Raw genomic sequence first — 21,342 nt, forward strand, 5'->3', positions numbered from 1 at the left:
TAAGTGCAACTTTTATCAGTTTGAGGTACCTTCATTTTTGTTATGTTGAGCGGATATAACTCGCACAGAAAAGAACATTGAACGCTATACAGATACGGGACTGCTAGCTTCTTTGGACGACTACAAATCAGGGGATCATGTTACTAGATCCCTGAACCGTCCACACACATATGTGGGGATTTGTAGAAAATAATTAAAATAGTTCTTTGGGCAATTTAGCCTGTACATTTGATTCAAAAGGGGGCTATTGTCACTTAATAGCGTAATGGTAAATCTGTTTGCGTAGAAAAACGTTTGAGTAGCTCTACACTGACTACACAATCATATTTAGGGGAATATTTTTGAACGGTCTGAAAAAGCCTGCACCCCTACCCAACCTCCCCCAATCCACTCACCACTGCCATTAGGGCTTTGATTTTATGATGTATACATTGGATTTGTTGGACGTGTGTGAATAATATCGTCAATGTGTCAAAATTAGTACACTAACAGAAAGTAGTTAAGTAAAAACCATTAACGAATAGCAATAGCCATTCAATGTTGGTATCAATAGTTGCTGCACTCCTCATCCTTTTAATAGATTAGATTTACTTAAAATCAAACAATTGAAGCACAGCATCAACGGACACAATTTTGAAGTTTATATTGCGACTCAATTCATTAAAATCAAAATATAGCATGATTGTATCTGCAAAAATATATATCTAACAGTCATTAATCACGTATGTGGAGTGTATGGGGTTTTCAGTGGTAGAGATAGTACTTTGTTGCTTCGTAGCAGCTCCATCGGATGGACAGACACGACGGGTTCTCACCTTACACTCAACTCTGAACTTCTGGTTCCGGGATCTTGCCCCAACAAAACCCTGGTAACCAATTCTGCTGGCGGGCAAATCGAAGTTAGAGGCAAACACGTTGTTGTTTTTTACCTAGCTGCAAGTTCTTGGAGAGAGACGGGCACCGCCAAGAGTAACTTAAGCCCACTGAAAGGAAATGATGAGGACAAGAAAACGAAGCACCAAGCCGGATCAGTCGGGGCCCGGAATAACAACGACCGCGCACTCCACTGCCAGTCTTCAGGATGGATGCGACAATGAAGCTACTGGGGCTAATCAATCGATCAAGCTGGGAATAAAGGGAAAACCCTGTATGTACACTTTCTGCGTGCGGCAAGATCCTTGAACTTAAGCACGAGCTGAAGCGCTACCGCTGATACCAACATTCTCATCATCCAAAGCGACTCGAACGTCAAAGTTGGACCAGACGCCTACCAAGACTGGTCATGAACAATTTGCAGATTTGCTATAGGAGAGACCAATGGCAGAGGGCTGAGACTTCTTGAGTTCGCCAGAAGCTACCAACTCACACTGGCCAACACGCTGTAACAAAGCAAACCGTCCAGAACAGCGACCTGGCATGATCAATCCGGGCACATTACCAACCAGATCAATTTCATACTGGCTCCGCAACGGTTGAATTCCAGCATGAACAAGGCAACCACACGAACGATTCCTGGCGCTGACATCGGGAATTACCATGACTTAGTGCTCACCAAAATCAAGCTGAATCTAAAGAACAAGCGCATCACCAAGAACCTTCGCAATATATTTGACTTGAGGAAACTAAAAGATCCGGAGGTAGCAGAGGAATTTCAAGCACCGATAGGCGATAAGTTTGCTTTCTTGAATATCGTAGACAATGACATCGACACCACCACCAACAACATAAAGTAAGACCTGCGGTCATCTGCCGAATAGGTTGGTTGGAATGAGAGAAGAAAGAACAATCCATGGTTGACCACCGATATCATGGACCTCTGCGACATGAGGAGAGAGCGGATGCATGAGAAGTACACCAGGCAGGCATCTAGGACAGAATACCAGAAAGCAAACAGGGAGGTGAGAAAGAAGATAAAAAAGGTCAAGGAGGAGTGGATTGAGGAGCAATTTATCAGTATTTACAAAGAGATGACCAAAAGCGACAGAAAGGTCTACAGCACCAGCAAGGCCCTAACAAAGACCAGTCAGCCCAGGGCCAGTGTTATAGCTGATGCTAACGGAAATCTCCTGACCGAGTGAATACTGCAGCGACCTCTACAACTACCCACTTCAACCAGACCCCATTCTCTTTCAGAATGTTCAAAGACCAGAAGTGGACGACGTCCCTTCTGAACTGATTAAACATGGAGGAGATGAAACGACTTCAGAAATGACAGCACTATGCCAGAAGATCTGGGAGGAGAATACGTGGCCAAAGGAGTGGGCCCATTCTCTGGTCATCACCCTACCTAAAAAGCAAAACTCCAAGCTATGCTAGAATTACTGCACAATCAACCTTATCAGCCACCCAAGCAAAGAAATAATCCACAATCATACTGAACCGATGCAAAAGTAAGGCTAAGGACCTGCTGGCAGAACAGCTGGTCGGATTAAGAGCACGACGGTGCACAGTGCAACAGATCTTAAACTGCAGAGACATCACAACTTCATCAAGAGAGCTTTCGATCGCGTCTAGCATAATCGCCCATTGCAGGTTGTGAGAGTGTTCAACATTGACGAAGGGCTGGTGCAAGTCATCCAAGAACTTGACACGCCGGATGGTAGATTTCTTCGGGACATTAGTTGGCGTCCATCAGGGTTGTCTGCTCTCCCTCGTTTTGTATAACCTTTAAATTGAGAAGATAATGCAGAAGACTCTCCATGACCACCACAACTCCCTCTCCATTAGTGGCAGAACCATCTCAAACTTGAGATTTGCTGATATAATTGACCTCATGGATAGTACCAGCAGTGAACTCTACGACCTCACTGCCAAGCTCTACAAAAAAGCAGGGGCATACGGGATGGAGGGCAGTCAAGATCATGGTGAATAGCACGAACAAAACCTGAGCAGAAATCACCATGAACGGCTAGAAACTGGAAGAATTGACCACATTCAAGTACTTAGGAACAACCCTATCCAAGGATGGTATCAGCACCGATGAGGTCTGAATAAGAATCGTCATGGAAACTGAAGCGATGGCTTGACTGAGCAGAATATGGACAAGCAGTTTCATCAGTTTCCCCACAAATAGACTCCACAAGTCAATCGTAGTCTCCATCCTACTGTACGGCTGCGAGACCTGGACGCTTCATGAGGACGCAGAACGCAGTATACAGGCCTTTGAACACAAGAATCTCCGAAGACTGCTTTGCATCCCCTACCTGGAGCTCAAGACCAACGTGTGCGTCCGGAACATGATCACAGCACGTGTTGGCCCACAAAAACCCCTCCTAGTGATCGTCAAACGACAAAAGCTGGCTTGTTTTTGACACGTCACCAGGTATGACTCCCGGTGCAAGAATGTGCTCCAGGTAACCCTAGAGTGAGGTGGACGTCGAGGCCGTCAGAAGAAAAGCTGGATGGAAAATGTTAAACAGTGGAAGCCCCTTCCCGTGGATGAGCTACTAAAGCAGCCCACAAAAGACCTGACTGGCGGAGGATCTCCCTGTGTCGTCGTCTCTCATTTCCCCCAAACGACCAGACCGGTCAAGGGAATGATGATGATTGATCAATCATACTGATTCATATGATGTAAGTAGAAAAAGTGTTTGCGTTTGCCTTTAAGCATGAATTGCAAATCATGCACTCAAAAGCAGTGATGACAATTATGTCATAATTTAAAACTATATGTGCTGCCATTTATACATTATCAGTAACGTACAAATTCAAACCAGAACATTCTTTGTCTTTATCAAATTGTCAAAATGTAAATTCGATTTCATACATGTCTTTAATGATGGGCTTATGTTTTAACTTATAAATTTGTTTAAAAAGAAACAAACTAGGAAACAAAGTGGTACTTAATGTTGAAAACAACATACTGAATAAAGAAAACTAGAGGCATGATTTGAACACACATGGTGAAGCTAAACAATTTTAAAAAACAAATATTTAACCAATGATCCTTAATTTCACAGAAGAGTATTAAAAAACTACTTTATCCGTCATAATAATCTTTTGAACCATGGCGTGGCCAGTTTTTACCTCGGGTGTACATCGTCTTATATGTAGAACATAGGAGCTAAATATAATTAAAAAATAAAAAATAAATATATTTTGAGCTAATTATGGGGTTCGACGCGTCATGCAAGATGTTTATGCGCTAGATGCTTAACAGTTGCCGTTTCAAGGAGGTTACAGCAAATTTAATAAGTGGTTTGTTTTAAGTCGTGTTGTAAGTATCGTTATGCATTGTGTATGCATATGGTAAAATTTCTTAAACGAAAGCTGATTTGGTTAAGAAGTTATTCCCTCCTGATGATGTTTCTACAAATGATTGTTCCTGTGTATAGAAAGGTTTATACGCTCAATTTTGAGACAACGGACATACGTTGTTTGAGCCAATAAACATTATAGATAGTATAAATAATATATCGGTTGTTCAAAGTAGTAGTATTACTAATTTTACAGAAGTGGTACCAAGTGTCAATTCGTGATAAAATACAAATCATCGAACAATCACACTATGTAAAAATTGAAAAAATGGCACCGCGTATTTATAAATGGAATAGCTGATGTACGTTCCTTTGATTTCTAAAATTAACTGGCAAATGAAGTATAGTTATATGTATCAGTATCACTTCCACGAATACGATGAAAGATTCTAAGGAGCGGATCTTGCACTATCGCAAACTTAGCCAGAAACTTTCAAAAATATCCACAAAACGCATACAAATATGAAAGTGAAAGTACACACGTATTCTCATTTCTCAACTGTGAGTATTGAATTACAACGATTTATGTTTTAACGCGTATTTCAATACTTCGATCTGAATTATTTTCTTAGGTAAGATCCCAAGCAACCCAAATGAATAATACAGACAGACACACATGTAGTCATGGTTGCATCGTTGGCAATAAGAAGGGATATGACTGTTTTGGCGTAGCCCCGGCTAATGCACATTTTTTAATCACACAATTGGCTATGGTGAAGTATTCTGACAGTGTATGTTTACTAAATGTATTCGCTATTGTGTAGATGTATTGATATTTTAATAGTCAACAGACAGTCTCACTATCTTCGTTCTTACATAAATGTGGTACGTTTGAAGACTGTGTTCGATTCTGAAAGATAGGTTGTTTCATATATATATATGAATATATATTTCATATATATATATATATATATATATATATATATATATATATATATATATATATATATATATATATATATATATATATATATATATATATATATAATAAGACTAATAATACTATGGGCTTCCCTCCTGTGGTTATCTATGCAGAGTTCTGAAATGAGGATATCATCGACATAAATTCCTGTACACTTGTTTTTTTTTCATATTCAAATTCGTAATATATTATTCACATGTATCAGTGTATGTGGTGGCCGCTATTGTATATAATTTTAAATATTCTGTTTTGCTGTATTAAAGGCTCATCGGGTCAGGTGAAAAACACATTTGTCTATATATATTAATTTTATGTTTTGTTATATTGCACATGTCATTATAATAACCAATTTACTTACTTACTAGCACTGATGCGTAATGCGCCTTCTATATGATAACATTTCTGTAGGTAGGTGGGAACAAACAAAAACGAGTCTATATCAAGAAATCAGCAAAAGCAATTTAGCTCCGAGCGGCTTTTCAAAAGGCGTGGCTCCATACTCAAACTGAATGCTGTGACTCATTCTAAATACTTTTCGGGATGAAAGGATATCATATATGAGCATGCTTATACGGGGTAAACCAAGTTGAACAGTTATTTGCCACTAGCTAGTTATCAGAGATAAAAATACATAATAAAATGTCGATTTGTTTTTTTACATGACCTTATCTTAACAATAACAACACTGGGTAATGGTTTCTAAATTAATCTATTTGTTTAAATTGGTTAAATATTATCAAGTGTGTTTACCTAAGCGATGTTGATAAAAACGGGCCTGCACCTACAGACCATTCAGTATTTAATATGGTGTTTTTGTGTTTAATTTGGAACTTGATTTGAAACTTGCAAACAAATGACATTCACATGTGAATACCCAGAACAATTATGGAAATGACTAATATCAGAACCATACACTAAGAAATGCATAGTATTACACAGAAAATGACTAATATCAGAACCATACATTTATAAAAAACAACAACATAGAAATGAGTGTTTTATTTTTGTTAAGGAAAATCCACTGATAGCGTTTCTAAATAATTTCTTTTTCAACCAATACAGATTTATTGATTGACTCTTTAGCTTCACCATATGTAAACAGTTAACAATCTATAGACAGTAAAATGAACCCATTTAATTATTATGCAGATATAAGTCAGTCATTGTCTGGGTCTGAATGAAATGTACCTGCAAACAAAATTAAAACACAATATCTTCATTCAACCGTAATTTATTCAGCAGAAACACAATTATTATTTAGTAATTATGATTTTGACCACACTGGTCCCAATTGGAATTCCTCAATGGATTAGCCTATAACCTTCATACACAAACCATTTCGGAACAGTATATTTATCCTAACGGGGGTTGAGCGCATACTTGTTATCCTTTTTCAGCTGCAGTGTTGACCTAACTGGCCCCAAATACAACCCCATTTGATGGACGCAATTGTTTATCTGAATTTGGCTGCACAAAACCTACAATAGGGGGCATTATTCTGCTTAATTGCAGGTCATGCTATGGGCCTTTGTCTGTAACTTTGAATGATGACCCCGTCGACATTTGTACAGTTTCGACTTACTGTTATTCTACTTTTTCATGAAGTAAACGAGTCCCGTAATTTGCACCATACGACATTTTTTTTGTATCACGTAATTTAAAGTACTTCCTGAGGATTTAAAAAAAAACGTGTAATTACATTATCCATATGCTTTCAAAAACTAATAAGCATGTATTTTTAAGTCATAGCGTCATGTCCATTAGATTCATACCTTTGCAATGCAATTTCTATTATGATCAAACAGACAGACATTTCAATCAAGTGGACTATTAGTGTATTGGCATTTTTTTAAATTAAATATATCCTTTATCAGATTTAAATACACGAACCAAACATGCAGTATAGATCATATTTGCAATATTCCATTTGCTATGTACGTTCGGAGTAACCAACAAAGTGTATACATTGAACCTTTGAAGCAGAACTAAAACATTCAATTAAATCTCGTTTACCGAATCCATATCGATGTCTTCGGCAGTCAATTACATTATAATTATACTACATGATAACGAATAAATTGCCAACAACATCCTCTGGTTGACAATACGTTCTATCATCCTCCAAGGTGTAATTTTATACATTATTACATTTCACATACCAGGCATATATGACCATGAACATAAAATGTGGCGGATTTGAATCAGTTCCAACACAGTACTAAATATTGGACTCCTAAGATGACCCGAGGCAGTAAATGAAGGTTACATTAATGATCTTTTGCAAATTAAATATCGTAGCTGGGTGTTTATGTTTCATTTGATGTAAATGATGTTGTATATGTCTATGAAAGTCTTATTGAATTTGTATCATAAACCTAGGTACATGTGGACACTCAAGTCACTGTCCTTGTTTGCCGTAAACAAAAGTTGTTATCCGGATCTGCAAATCTTTAGTACAAACAAAACTGATCCAATTTATGAACCAATGATATTCAATCAATCATAAAGTTGCTTGAATTAATATAATGCAATAAAGAAAGTGCGTGCTTGTGAAATGATTTTCACATAGGGATGTAATCGCTGTACTGAATCTCCAAAATTATCAGTAACGTATTAACACATTTTGATTTCTAATGGATGGATTTTGAAAGAAACTCAAACACTTACGGACCGATAAAATTGCGCCCGTGATTCTGGATGCCATTTGCTTATATTGATAAAGAAAGACTGAAATAAACATGAATTAATATATCAACTACTTTGAGCAAATTTTATCAGCTATTAAATGGTAGACAGACAGACAGACAGACAGACATACAGACAGACAGACAGACAGACAGACAGTACAGACAGTCAGACAGACAGACAGACAGACAGACAGACAGACAGACAGACAGACAGACAGACAGACAGACAGACAGACAGACAGACAGACAGACAGACAGACAGACAGACAGACAGACAGACAGACAGACAGACGACAGACAGACAGACAGACAGACAGACAGACAGACAGACAGACAGACAGCAGACAGACAGACAGCAGACAGGCAGGCAGGACAGGCAGGCAGGCAGGCAGGCAGGCAGGCAGGCAGGCAGGCAGGCAGGCAGGCAGGCAGGCAGGCAGGCAGGCAGGCAGGCAGACAGACAGACAGACAGACAGACAGACAGACAGACAGACAGACAGACAGACAGACAGACAGACAGACATAGAGACAGACAGACAGACAGACAGACAGACAGAAAGACAGACAGACAGACAGACTGACGGACACACAGACACACAGACATACAGACACACAAACAGATAGACAGGTGAGAGGGGGGACGGACACTCTGGTGGGCGGGCGGGCGGTAGGGCCTTTCGGACGGACGGGGAAACGGACGGACGGGCGGGCGGACGGACGAATGGACGGATATGCGGAGGGGGCGCGGGGGTGCAGACGGGTAGGAGGGTAAGGCGGACGGTTTTGTGGACGGGCGGGCGGGCGGCCGGACGGACTGACAGACAGACACAAACACAGACACACAGACAGGTGGGCGGGCGGAGAGCTGGGCGGACGGACGGGCGGACGGAAAGACAGACACACACACAGACAAATACACAGACACACAGACAGGTAGGCGGGCGGACGGCTGAGCGGACGGGCAAACGGACGACAGACAGACAAACAAACAGACAGTTTTTCCCACTTATTTGACAAATTATTCCGAAATGAGAGCTTCACAGTGACCGAAGACAAGGACACGAATTTAAAATTAAACGGTGCATTTTTGTACAGTGTGGTATTTCTACGCCCCAAATTGATCTTCCTAAACTGTTTACGTGGTTAAATTGTGTACATCACAAGTTATAAAGCAAAACAGCACATACACTTAAACACCTTAAACTAAGATATGATAAAGAGAGTTAACATAACACATTGAACTTAAAACAATTATATCAATAGCTTGCAGGTTTTTTATAAATGGATTTAACCGCAAAATGTTTATTTATTAAGATTAGTTTTCTGTTTTGTTTCTGAGTTCATTGCTTTTCTACGCGTAAACATCCGGGATGGACACGTATAAAACGATGTTCACAATTCATAAACAATATTGGTTAAACAACAAGCAGAAACTTCGGAAGGAATACTATGAAGGTAGATTATGTACATTTTTTATTTTCACTAATATTTCAGGCTGCTTATTTTGGATTGATTTATAAAGTGTGTGTACGGTGGCACAAAGGTGACAGCATCACCGCTCCAAAAAGAAAACGACGGGAAAACAGAACTTGTGTTTTGCGCTCCAAAAAAAGACGGGAAAACAGAACTTTTGTTTACCGCTCCAAAAAAAGACGGGAAAACAGAACTTTTGTTTTCCGCTCTAAAAAAAAAAAGACGGGAAAACACAAAATAAGCCTGTTTTCCCGTCTTTTTTTAAGCGGAAAACACAAGTTCTGTTTTTCCGTCTTTTTTTTGAGCGGTGATGTCACCTTAGTGCCCACCGTAGGTTTGCCATAGAAATGAGTCTCTTGAAACAATGGGATTTGTTCAACTTGTGATGTGTGTGCGATAGCTTGATTGTTCAACTTTATGAATTTTACAAATGATAAATACAGTACTGAGTTGTTAAATTAAACCATTCAAATGTATATACCTACTTGAATATGATCAATTAATTTAATGTCGAAGCATTATTGTCAAAACGATTTATCACACATAAACTAACGTATCATGTAAAAAACTAGTACACGCGTCATACTAATTACAGACTGGAACATGTGTATTGGTGTTGGTGACGCTCGCTTTGGTGACCTTGACAGAAGGGCGTCGTAAACCACCGAACAAAGGTATGGAAAACGTAGCGAATCGGTATGTGATACCGCCATGGAAACTTAATATTGTTTTGGTGGTTCATAATTGATTATTGTATGTTTGTTAATGTGATGTCATGTTCAACAGAATGCCACTCAAATCACGGCGGTCTGTTAGCCTACACTAACTTTTCTTTGTTTAACTGGTTAACTAGTACTAATTGCAAATAATTATGAATGCAACTACTAACTGCACTAATTGAATGGCTGTACGCTTGATGTGGTGCATATTAAAGTTCCGCCAATATGATACAAATTAAAACAGAAACTACTCCTAAATTTAATGTTTGTGAGCTTCTTGCTCTACCTACCAACGCTTCTATCGTAAGCATGTTGAACTTGTATTATTATTATTTTGATTCTTTCTTTCTTTATTTTTCTTTCTTCTTTTTCTTCTTCTTCTTTTCCTTCTTCTTCTTCGTCTTCATCTTTTTTCTTTTCTTCTTCTCCTTCTTCTTCTTTTTCTTCTTAGTATTAGTATTATTATTATTATTTTATCATTTTTATTGCTGCTGCTGTTGTTATCGTTGGTGCTGTTTTTGTTTTCGCGGCTATAGCATGTAATGCTTGTCAATGCTTATCGTTAATATTATTCGGTTTATTAAACGAGTTAGTTTGAAAATTACTTAAAGATGCCCTAAGTTTTTCCTACACGTTTTGAGGTAAATGTGGAAAAGACAGATGCAGGCCGATGAGGTGGTGCAGAGGTGCATATGTACCAAGCGGACAATGTTGCCCCGTGTGCCCATCAGGTATATATACGAATATCATACACGGAATTAACCATAAGTCCGCGCATTTTTCTCTAACTGATGCAATTAACAGACTGATCAACAGATTAAAAATCAATGTACATTTTCATCAATTAAGTACTCATATAATATGTTTAAATGAAATGTTTGTTTCAACTGCACCGACATTGAAGGCAAATGTATTGAGTATGTGCCTTTACTTGCAGATAAATGTAGATTTGTACGTTGTAAGCCAGTTAAGTGCAAAAATGCGTACATTCCACCTGACCAATGCTGTTCAGTCTGCCCTAAAGGTAATAATTTATGTTCGTTTTATTGTTAAAATTGTTATAATGATAATCTCTCTAGATAATGTATCATTTACCGGCAAAATGCGTGTCTTTTTTACCCGTTCGAATTTGTGTACATTCGTTATTACTATTATCCACTCTCCAATAATGTCCCCATATCGTTTTAACTATATCGCAATCAGAATTGCTGTGATTAATTCACTGTAATGATCAAACATCAGTAGTATGGTGTAGTTTACATGGGACATAATCTATAAACTCCACCATACTTTTAAAACATTTTTTAATCGAAAATCTTTATACTTTTTGCCAGTGGGCATTAATTATTATCATTTTGCTGTTTGTAACTACAGCTTTTCAGTATCTTCAAACAAATCCCATTGAGGATTAACTATTATAGACTATTTTTATCAAGAAAAAATACACACGGACCTAGAATTTTCCCACCTCAGTAATATCGAACTTTTCCACTTGACCTTTACTTTTCTCCTACATCAAAAACTTTTCTCCCTTGACATTTATTTTTCTCCTATATCCGAAACTGTTCTTCCTTGACATCAACTGTTCTCCACTCTCAATAACACTAATCCGCAGGAGATTATGTGAAGAGCTTGAAACTTCACTTTGTTTGAGTTCGTATCCCCTTAAGTGTTTCCTCTGGACTCTCACTATTCGTCAGTTTCCGGAACAATTACCCACTGACCTTAACTATTCCCCTATATACTGAACAATTCTCAAATAGAGTAAACCCAATTCTCAATACCACATACTAATGAACTACGATCTTCGCAAATGTCTACAATTATCAGTTTCAATTTTTCAAAAAAAACAACAACAAATAACATAACTTTATAACATTCTTCACATCGATACGGTTTAACAATGCAGCCATGGGCTTTTAATCCAAATGTTGTTAAAATTCTATCATTTTAGAAACGGTATATCGTACATTTCCTATGCTAATTATACGTATTTATTATTAAATAAAGTTTATGTAACCATGCAAAAAATAATTCTGTCATTTCTCTTATTACTTTGCACTATTATTACTTAATTTGAAAGTATTGCCTTATAGTTTGTATTAAATTCAGAAAGAACTGACACAGTATTGAAAACAATGTTGATATAAAAGGTCTTTAAAACATTTGTATTATACTAAGGCTTTAATTTCGACCTGATACAGGGCTGCCTGATATATGGTCTTAAGTCAATTTTGTTTACATTCTTAATATAATAAATTTTCATTTCGAAGGTAGAATATGAATTTCGATATAAAGTGAACGATTTTTCATAAATTCTATTTCATTTCAGACCCGCCGTGTGATAAAAGTTTCAAAACACCGTGGTATGAAGGTAAAGATATGAATGTATTTCTTCTTCTAGTCATATGTCAGGCCTTTTCCGCTCCATTTAGGGAAAACGCCACATTGGAATTTTGGGAATTTCGCGTCGTGAAAAATCCCATTGTGGAAAAAAACAAAATCGCAAAACTGGCTCAATTGGGAAAAATAGTCGCATGTAATAAGTGTTTCTTATATTTCAAAGAAGCCGTTAACTGGTAAATAACGACTATTTTGTAACCCTATTATTTAAATTTAAAAAATAATATGAACATTTTTGATAAGTGTACATTACCATGCCTAGTTACCTTTTATATTGAGCATAATGCATGCATGTTAAGATTTTAGGACTGCTTTAATGCCTTATAATAAGAAGAATATCAAAGTTATTTTATAACACAATTACTTACAAATGAATCGATCTTAAATCAATTTCAGATATCAAAAAAAATTATGTCGCATCTTGTTGTTGAATTTCGGAAATCATTTATATCGATCTTCGTTTATTACTAGAAATATTTCGGTGCATTCTTATACTTACCGCACCCGATGTTGTTTGTTTTTCTTTTTGCTTGTTGAAAAGGGACGAAATTGTTGGCGTATTTTTTGAATCTTTTTTTCTTATTTTGGCAACGTAATATTTGCTGTTGTGAGACGCCATTTTGATAATTAATGAATACCTGTACAGCGCGCGCAGTATTGATCGATACAAAGCCGGGCTTAAAACAAGCGTGTTTTCCCCAATGTTTAGTTTGCGGATTAAGGTAACGTTATTTTGCGCATTTTTAGCGGCAGAAAAAAATCAACTTTGCAATCGTTGGAAGTTGGAATTGGATTTTTTTTCAATTGGGAAAAAAAAAACCAGATTTGCATTGGGAATGGGGCCGATATTCGGACCCGTGGCATAGGGCGGAAAAGGCCTATTATAATGTGTGCATGTACATTTTAATATTACACAAACACACACAACAACTTCATTTCCGTACATTACATGTCTTTCTTAGTAAGAGCATGTCTACATTAACACTCATAACATATTTTTGTTGTATTGTGAAAATATTAATGCAATACTTATCACTTGAATTTGCTTGATTTAAAATAATAATGTGCCATAATATTTGAATGATTCTACAAAACTCGATCGTGAATTATATACATGAATTTATTCTGTATTTCAGAGTACAAATCATCCAGAATCCCAGCGAACCGAACGCTGGTCGGCGACTGTACCTATGACGTAGGAACCTGCCCCGCCGGGACATGTCGATACACCATATATCGCCCTAAAACCTGCCCCGATGATGGAATCATATGTCCCGTCGAGGAAATTCGCAGCGTTGACTGCGGGATGTTTGGGAATAAAGAGGTATCCTACGTCACCGGCTGTGCATGCTGCAAAGATAACGGTATAACAGTTGTCGGAACTGTGAAGGACTTCTCGACTATGGCACCACTTTCTGGCATGTCCGTCAGTATCGATATGAATGGGACAGGTGTCTCCGACGGCACGGGTTTGTTTAAGGCCTCAATACCAGCCGCAACACAGGTCGTGATACAAGTGACAGACCCATCGGGAAAGTACATAGCGGCTGTTAAAGTGAGTGATCTTCCTGCGACATACAGAGGTACACTATACGTAGAAATCAAAATGATCAAAGCGGCTGCCCCGGTAACTGTTAACCCAAGTGTGGACAACACACTTTCAATTTCGGCTGACCCTCAAAATTTAGATCAGGGTGTTGCTCAGCTTTTTATCTCAGCCAACTCTATCACCGATATGGCAGGAAATCTCTACAGCCAGTCAGTACAAATAAGTATTACGGCACCTAGTGTCAATGACTCGTTAACTGATGAAATCGGTCAGTTTCTTACCATTGATGGGGCACCTCTACTCTCGGATGGTATTCTCAACGTCAATCTAAGAACAGAATCAGGTGATCCATTGACCAGTCAAGTCGTGTTCACCGTACGACAGGGAATGGCTCTTTGGCTACTAGATGAAGCTACAGGACAATGGATATTAGCTCCAACAATAAATGTTAATCGTCGAAAACGACAGATAAGTCTGACTGATGATTTGCTGACACAGATCAACACTGGAAACTGGTATAACATTGACAAGATCCCGGGAGTACCCAGTTGCTACTTTAAAGCGAAAGTCTTTTACGTGAACCCAGCTGATGCTTCCAATCCAGCCACATTCACTCCAGGGGTCGTTGCATATACGCCAAACAACGAACGACTGAGACTCTATTTCCCATACACCAGCGATCTTAATAACACGTGCTTTGAGGTTCGATGCATTGACTTTAATCCAGCTAATCCAAATAATGTCCTTGCCGGGCTCATTAATCTAACATCATCGGAAACAGTTTCGATTGGTGGGATCATTATTCCAGTAACAACGAACTTAAAACCAAAACAACTGTCGCAGTACTCCCCAGCGATAGCAGCGGCGCATACTGCTATAAATTACAAAGTCTTACCTAACGAAAAAGATATCTTTATCAATTTTATTTCCAATTCAAATGGTGGATTTTACAAAGACTTATCAACCTGCCAGAACTCGAATATCAACCAGCCAGCGTTCCATTTCATCAAGCCCAGCCTCCCTGCATATGAGCCCATACCAGATGGCACAAATATTTGTACTGCACGAATACATTTCACTGCCGGGTACAATTTTTTTTCGTCCACAATTGATGACCTTCCGAACATGCCTGCCATCACAGCAACAAGTGTATGGTCCACGGCGGGGTCTAAGTACTACTTCACCTACTCCACTACGATCCAGAAGGCCAATGACGGCTTGCAAGATTTCTACTACGCCTGTATTCAGTACCGATGTAGCAAAGTTTCGGAGAACACGGACGTCCTTTTGAATATCGATATTCCAACAATTGAATATTTTAACAACGTCACAAACAAATTGACGGAAAAACCGGCGTTCCGTTGCTCTGGACGCTGCGGCGGAAATCTGTGCGACGATAATGGGCGTGTTTACCAGTCAGGCATTGAAGGCGCTTTCACTGCTCCGGAACTCGTGGGTGGACAAAACGGCCCTGACTATTATGTTGAAACTATTCTGACGGATTGTTCCACTAGGAACTCAACTGAAGCGTTTGCCTACTCTTTTTACTGCTATCGCAGAGGTGAAGGTGGAGATAATATTGAAATATTTAATGAATATTGAACATTGAAACATTTGTTTACTCATTCTGCTGCTAGTTTTCCTTTCGCTGAGGTGGAGAGGACTTTTACACTTTACCTTTCATTGCATCGAATTATTCTAACAACAGACCACGATCACCATTTGTGATATTGGGTTTAGGGAACGGGATCACATACACAAACTGTTGGATGTCTTTATTATAACAGTACATTATACACATTTTGGTAAAACGTATGCATATAGTATATTCAATCGTTACATTACAAAAATTGTTATTATCCTTCGTTTCTGACACGTTCTAAATACCGTATCTTCAATTATTTTTCCAATGTCAAAGATTTTTTTTAAATTTCATTTAGGCTAGCTTATTTTATTTATTTTGGTCTTTTTTTAATTTCTCAGTCATTTTTAACAAACAAACAAGAGACAACGTAAATAAAACGAAGTTAAGGAGACATTCTTGTATTTAAGTTTACTAAATAAACCAAATATAGATCATTTTAACTCGGGCTAGTCCACAATATAGTAAAATGAGACATTCGTTCGCCAAAAATTATCTTTATATTTGAAGAAAAAGAAAACCAGCATTGATAATTATATTAAGATGGTATGCCTTAAATAAACATAATTACAACTATGATCGTTAACTTGATATTTCGGACCCATTTCACTTAACACAGCTGATGCTATTAGTACGCGAAAATTGTATGCGTAAAACACAATGGAAGACCTGAATCATGAATGCAATTTCGACTTGATACGAGAATGATGTCAAATAAAACGCGGATAAGAACGATACAAGTTCACTTAACCCATTTATGCCTAGCGTCTAGAAAAAAGGCCTTGGCAAACAGCGTAGACCCAAATGAGACGCCGCATGATGCGGCGTCCGATCAGGGTCTGCGCTTTTTGCTTAAATGAATTTCTGTAAGAAATATTCTAAATATAGAAATAAATATACTAGATATCCATAATTTTGCAAATAAATTGATCCAATTTAAATGGTTGAGAGAGTCCACTAGGCATAAATGGGTTAACTCGTAGAAAAAAATGCGTGCCTAGATTAATGAGACGAAACTTTCTCCCCCCCCCCCCCCCCCCATGTTGGTTATAGTACCTATGTATATACAGGTATTTGTCTCTAATATTGAAAATATGCTTGCAACTATGTTTTTTTAATTACACGCCTAACAGCCTAACGACTACTAGCGATGTTATTGCTTATTCCCCATGCCTGTTATTTTCATTTAACGTGACATAAATAAAGATGTGTGTTTATGTGCGTGCGTGCGTGCGTGCGTGTGTGAAGTAGTCTCGGTAAGAGAAATGCTTTGGTTCTTTAAATGTATTAAATATATTGTTCGAACTCTAAATCTCCATCAATATACACATTAATCATTATTTTATGGATTCAAAATATTTGCATTTGTCAACTTAGTAGCTTAGTTAGACGGGCGTTCTGGAAGATGATAAAAATTACGAATATCAAACTTAAAAAACCCTGTCGTGAGACAGTCTTTTATGGAAGCATTTGGATACAGTTACACGTGCAATCAGTGCAGCGTTTTGCTTACTGATTCTTACTTATACAATTCAGAGCCTATTTAACAAATAACTCAATGATGTATAAGGGGAACAGTGCTTATTGTTTCTCTGGTTGTAGATAAAAAATGCTCGATCACTCTGTGTACACCTCTTTTTTACTGACCTGTATGCCGCTTTAAGGGTAACCATGGCAGCGAGCGGCGCACTCTAACGGCGAGTTTGAATTCGATTTGAGGAGCAGGATAGTCACGAAACGGTATGCACTGTCCTCAAAGCATCCGATGTACCGGAAAGCTGTAAGTAAGGGCACTTTGAAGTTGTAATAACAGTAACAAAAGTCCCACTTACCGTTTCGCATGATATTTATTTTGAATACCCTGTTGGTAATTTTCGTGTACCTCTTAGCCGTTTGAACGTCATATTATACTTGGTGCAAAATATATAATAAAAAGTATAATGCATGTGTGAATATAGTTACCACATGTTATTTGAATTGAATCGAAATAATATTTGAATTAAGTGTTTTATAATTTGGGAACACAATGCTGAATTTATGATGTATTTAATTACTATTGTATCTTTTAGAATATATAAGAACTTGAAGAAGAAAAAAACATATTGATTTCTTATTACGTTTATTTTTACTTTTGTTATTGCCTGTTTGAATAGTTTTACCGTGAATCTGAAACGAGACGTCAAAAATAGTATTCGATAAAGCATCAACACAGTTATCCAGGGTCCGGTTTAATGAAAAACTACAACACCCGACTGTAGTCGCACGACTGTGTGGTCGACCGACACTCGTCGGCCGCCAACTGACCACTCGTCGCGTTCAAGGAGCAAGTTGCCGTGACTGTGGTCGCACGACGGTGTGGTCAGTCATTTTGCACGGGTTTTGGTTGCCGACAAAGCGTCAAGCGACGAGCAGTCAAGCGACGAGCAGTCGTGGTGTGAGGGGTGGACTGCGGTCGCTCGACAGTACGTCGAACAACGCGCGGTCGACTGACGGTCGTCGCTCTCCATTTAACCCGGTTATCGTCGCACGACGATTTTTTGCTGGTACAACCATACTCACTCGACCATGGTCGCTCTCATTAAACCGGGCCCAGATTGCCACGGTCCGATAATTATTTCATCAAACATGTATCTTTTCTCTTCTAAAGTATTATTTAACATATCTATATTATTTTGTTTGCAAACTATTTTTTTAAGCTGAGTCCCTGATGTGATAAAATACATTTATTACAAAGCAACGTAAATTCAATCGGGCAATGATCAGAAAATTCGGTCAAATCTAGTACGTTCATAGAGCTTATACGCATGTACATATCATAATTTACGATCACGTAATCAACAGTGCTTGACCATACAGTGTTTCGACAAAAAATGTAATATGTGTTAGGTCCTGGGTCCGGTTTAATGAGAGCGACCATGGTCGGGCGACTATGGTTGTACCAGCAAATAATCGTCGTGCGACGATAACAGAGTTTAATAGAGAGCGACGATCGTCAGTCGACCGCGCGTTGTTCGACATACTGTCGAGCGACCGCAGTCCACCCTTCACACCACGACTGATAGTCGCTTGACGCTTTGTCGGCACCCAAAACCCGTGCCTGGAGACTAACAGACAATCTGCGACGGTACCAATATCGTCTGGGCACCTGTAGGACAATTCCAGACAGTCTGCGACGGTTTCAAAAGGTCTCCTATATCAGCTGGGCACCTGCAGGAGACTCCAAGACAGTCTGCGACGGAGCCAAGACCATCTGGGCAACTGTGGAAGACACACAGACAGTCTGATACGGTGTCAGAGAGTCTTAAGGACCGGCGAGGCACCTGCAGGAGACTCCCAGACAGTTTACGATGATGCCAAGACCGTCTGGGCACCTGCAGGAGAATCTCAGGACTGTGCCAGAAGTCTCCCAGACCTCCGCGGCAGCTGCAATAGACTCTCAGACAGTCTTTGACGATGCCAATACCGTCTTGGTACCTGAACGAGACTCCCAGACGGTGCCTGACGGTCTCCCCAACCGTCGGGGCACCGGCAGGAGACTCCCAGACAGTCTGTGACGATGGAAAGACCGTCTGGGCGCCGGCAGGAGACTCGCACACGGTGCCAAACGAATATACTAGACCGTCGTGCACAAGCAGGAGATTCCCAGACAGTCTGCGACGGTGCCAAGGTCAGGGCACCTGCAGGAGACTCTAAGACGGTGCAAGAAATTCTACCAGACCGTCGGGGCACCTGCTAGAGACTCACAGACAGTCTGCGACGATGCCAAGACTGTCTGGACACCAGCCGGAGACTCCCAGACAGTCTCCCAGACCGATGGGGACATGCAGGGACTCCAAGACAAACTGCGACGGCGCCAAGACCGTCTGGGCAGCTACAGGAGACTCCCAGACAGTCTGCGATGTTGCAAAGTACGTCTGGGCACCTGCAATAGACTGTCAAAGACTGTCTGCAAGTCTCCTGCTGGTGCCGAGACGGTACTGGCACCGTAGCAGACCGTCTTTGAGTATCCTGCTGTTGCCCAGACGGTCTTTGCACCCTCGCAGACTGTCTGGGATTCTCCTGAAGGTGCCCTGGCGGTCTGGGAAACTTCTGGAACCTTCTGGGAGTCTCCTGCTGGTGCTCCGCCGGTCTAGGAGACTGTCTTGCACTGTCGCAGACTGTCTGGGAGTCTCCTGCAGGTGTCAAGGCGGTCTTGGCACCGTGTCAGACTGTCTAGGAGTCTCCTGATGGTACCTTTAACGCGGCGAGTGGTCAGTCTAGTGCATTCCTCTTTATGTCCCGTAGCTTTTTTATAAGTGTTTGCTGTCCTCAACGCCACCCCACACGCGTTTATGGCTGCCACAATCTCCTGCCATTTTTACGCTTGTTTGCCTCGGTCACCAATAGCCCGTACTTTCCCTCCAGCAGGTTCTTGTTCTCGATAACAAGCTCTAAAAGAATATCTATCTCTTTTTGGACCACGAACGGCACTGACTCGAATGGTTGCAGTCATCGTCTTTCATTTCTCGCGTGTATTTTCGCCTTCGAATGTTGATGGCGGAAGTGGTAATATTCCTAAAAATAGCGACTACCACGACCGCAGTCGACTGACCACACCGTCGTGCGACCACAGTCGCGGCTACTTGCTCCTTGAACGCGACGAGTGGTCAGTTGGCGGCCGACGAGCGTCAGTCGACCACACAGTCAACCGACTACAGTCGGGTTTTGTAGTTTTTTATTAAACCGGACCCAGGTTCTAGGCGCCCATTCGCTATAAAACACTAGTTTCTTTACAAAGCGTAAGCAGTTTATAACCGAACGCATTCGTCTGCTGATCCGCCGACAATCGTAACGGTATAATATCAATTGGTAAATCTTGCTCAGGCATATTAACATAGCGGTCGAGATTTATATTATGTAACAGGTCCAACTTTTGACCTATTCGCTAGTTAAAATCACCCGTTGAAACAACATCTCCAAGTTGGGTATTCAGTTTAAGATCTTTCGATATTTGGTCAAAGAAATCAAAATCTTGTAGAATGGAATAAACTTTTTTATATAGAAGGGACTCAGTAGGTTGTATGTAGCAACAACAAATATATACATCGTTTTCAAAACCGAAGAAATCTTTAAGAAGCTTACACCAAATGATCCCCTTTTCATTTATATTTACAACTTCAACTTTACCATGATATTTTGATTTATTATAAAATATTACACCTCCGCTGTGTCTTTTCGCATTTTTGTTACATTTCGGCCGTGGACATTAGAAATACTCAAAATTATCAATATAAATAGTAGTTGTTGTTGAATTCCAAGTTTCTGTAGATATTAACAGGTCATATGTATTTATAAAGATTAAGAAAACCACTGTCCTCAAGTTTCGAGACAAGACCCTACATAAAAAAGAAAGCTGCTTCCAGTCGTCTTCCTAGCGTACCGTCAGTTGTTCGTGCTCATTGTGACTTCCGGTGCTGTTCGGACGCTGTCCGCCGTATTCGCCTCGGCCACGTGGGGACAGCTCCGGTACTGGACCTGGTGGTGGACGATCTTGGTTGTATTTGACGCGATCGATGTAGAGCGCGTCGTATGATAGGTTGGCCTGTTTTCCGTTCCGCTTCGCCTCAATGAAGTATGGCAACAGTTTCTTTCGGCGGTCTTGTATTTGTTTGGGAAGCTGGTCGCGGAAGTTACTGTTTTTTAGCTTATAAC

The 21,342-nt window shown here is 39.7% G+C and overlaps 1 protein-coding gene across 1 annotated transcript; it reads left to right on the forward strand.

Annotated features, from left to right (window-relative positions):
- The first annotated feature begins 9,203 nt into the window (after positions 1-9,203).
- Positions 9,204-16,094, forward strand: LOC127858334 (uncharacterized). The gene is made up of 6 exons (XM_052395386.1): positions 9,204-9,320; positions 9,934-10,012; positions 10,699-10,788; positions 10,995-11,081; positions 12,390-12,431; positions 13,597-16,094. Exons 1-6 carry the CDS (start codon positions 9,315-9,317, stop codon positions 15,609-15,611), a joined length of 2,319 nt encoding a protein of 772 aa, XP_052251346.1. The 5' UTR covers positions 9,204-9,314; the 3' UTR covers positions 15,612-16,094.
- The last annotated feature ends 5,248 nt before the right edge of the window (positions 16,095-21,342 follow it).

The sequence above is a fragment of the Dreissena polymorpha genome, chromosome 14 (assembly GCF_020536995.1).
Source record: "Dreissena polymorpha isolate Duluth1 chromosome 14, UMN_Dpol_1.0, whole genome shotgun sequence".
In the NCBI taxonomy this organism is placed as follows: Eukaryota; Metazoa; Mollusca; class Bivalvia; order Myida; family Dreissenidae; genus Dreissena; species Dreissena polymorpha.

Excerpts from the sequence above, each read along its gene's own strand:
- LOC127858334 (XM_052395386.1), top strand. Across the intron at positions 10,789-10,994 it reads TTGCCCCGTGTGCCCATCAG|ATAAATGTAGATTTGTACGT; the intron begins GTATATATACGA and ends CTTTACTTGCAG. Across the intron at positions 12,432-13,596 it reads CAAAACACCGTGGTATGAAG|AGTACAAATCATCCAGAATC; the intron begins GTAAAGATATGA and ends TCTGTATTTCAG.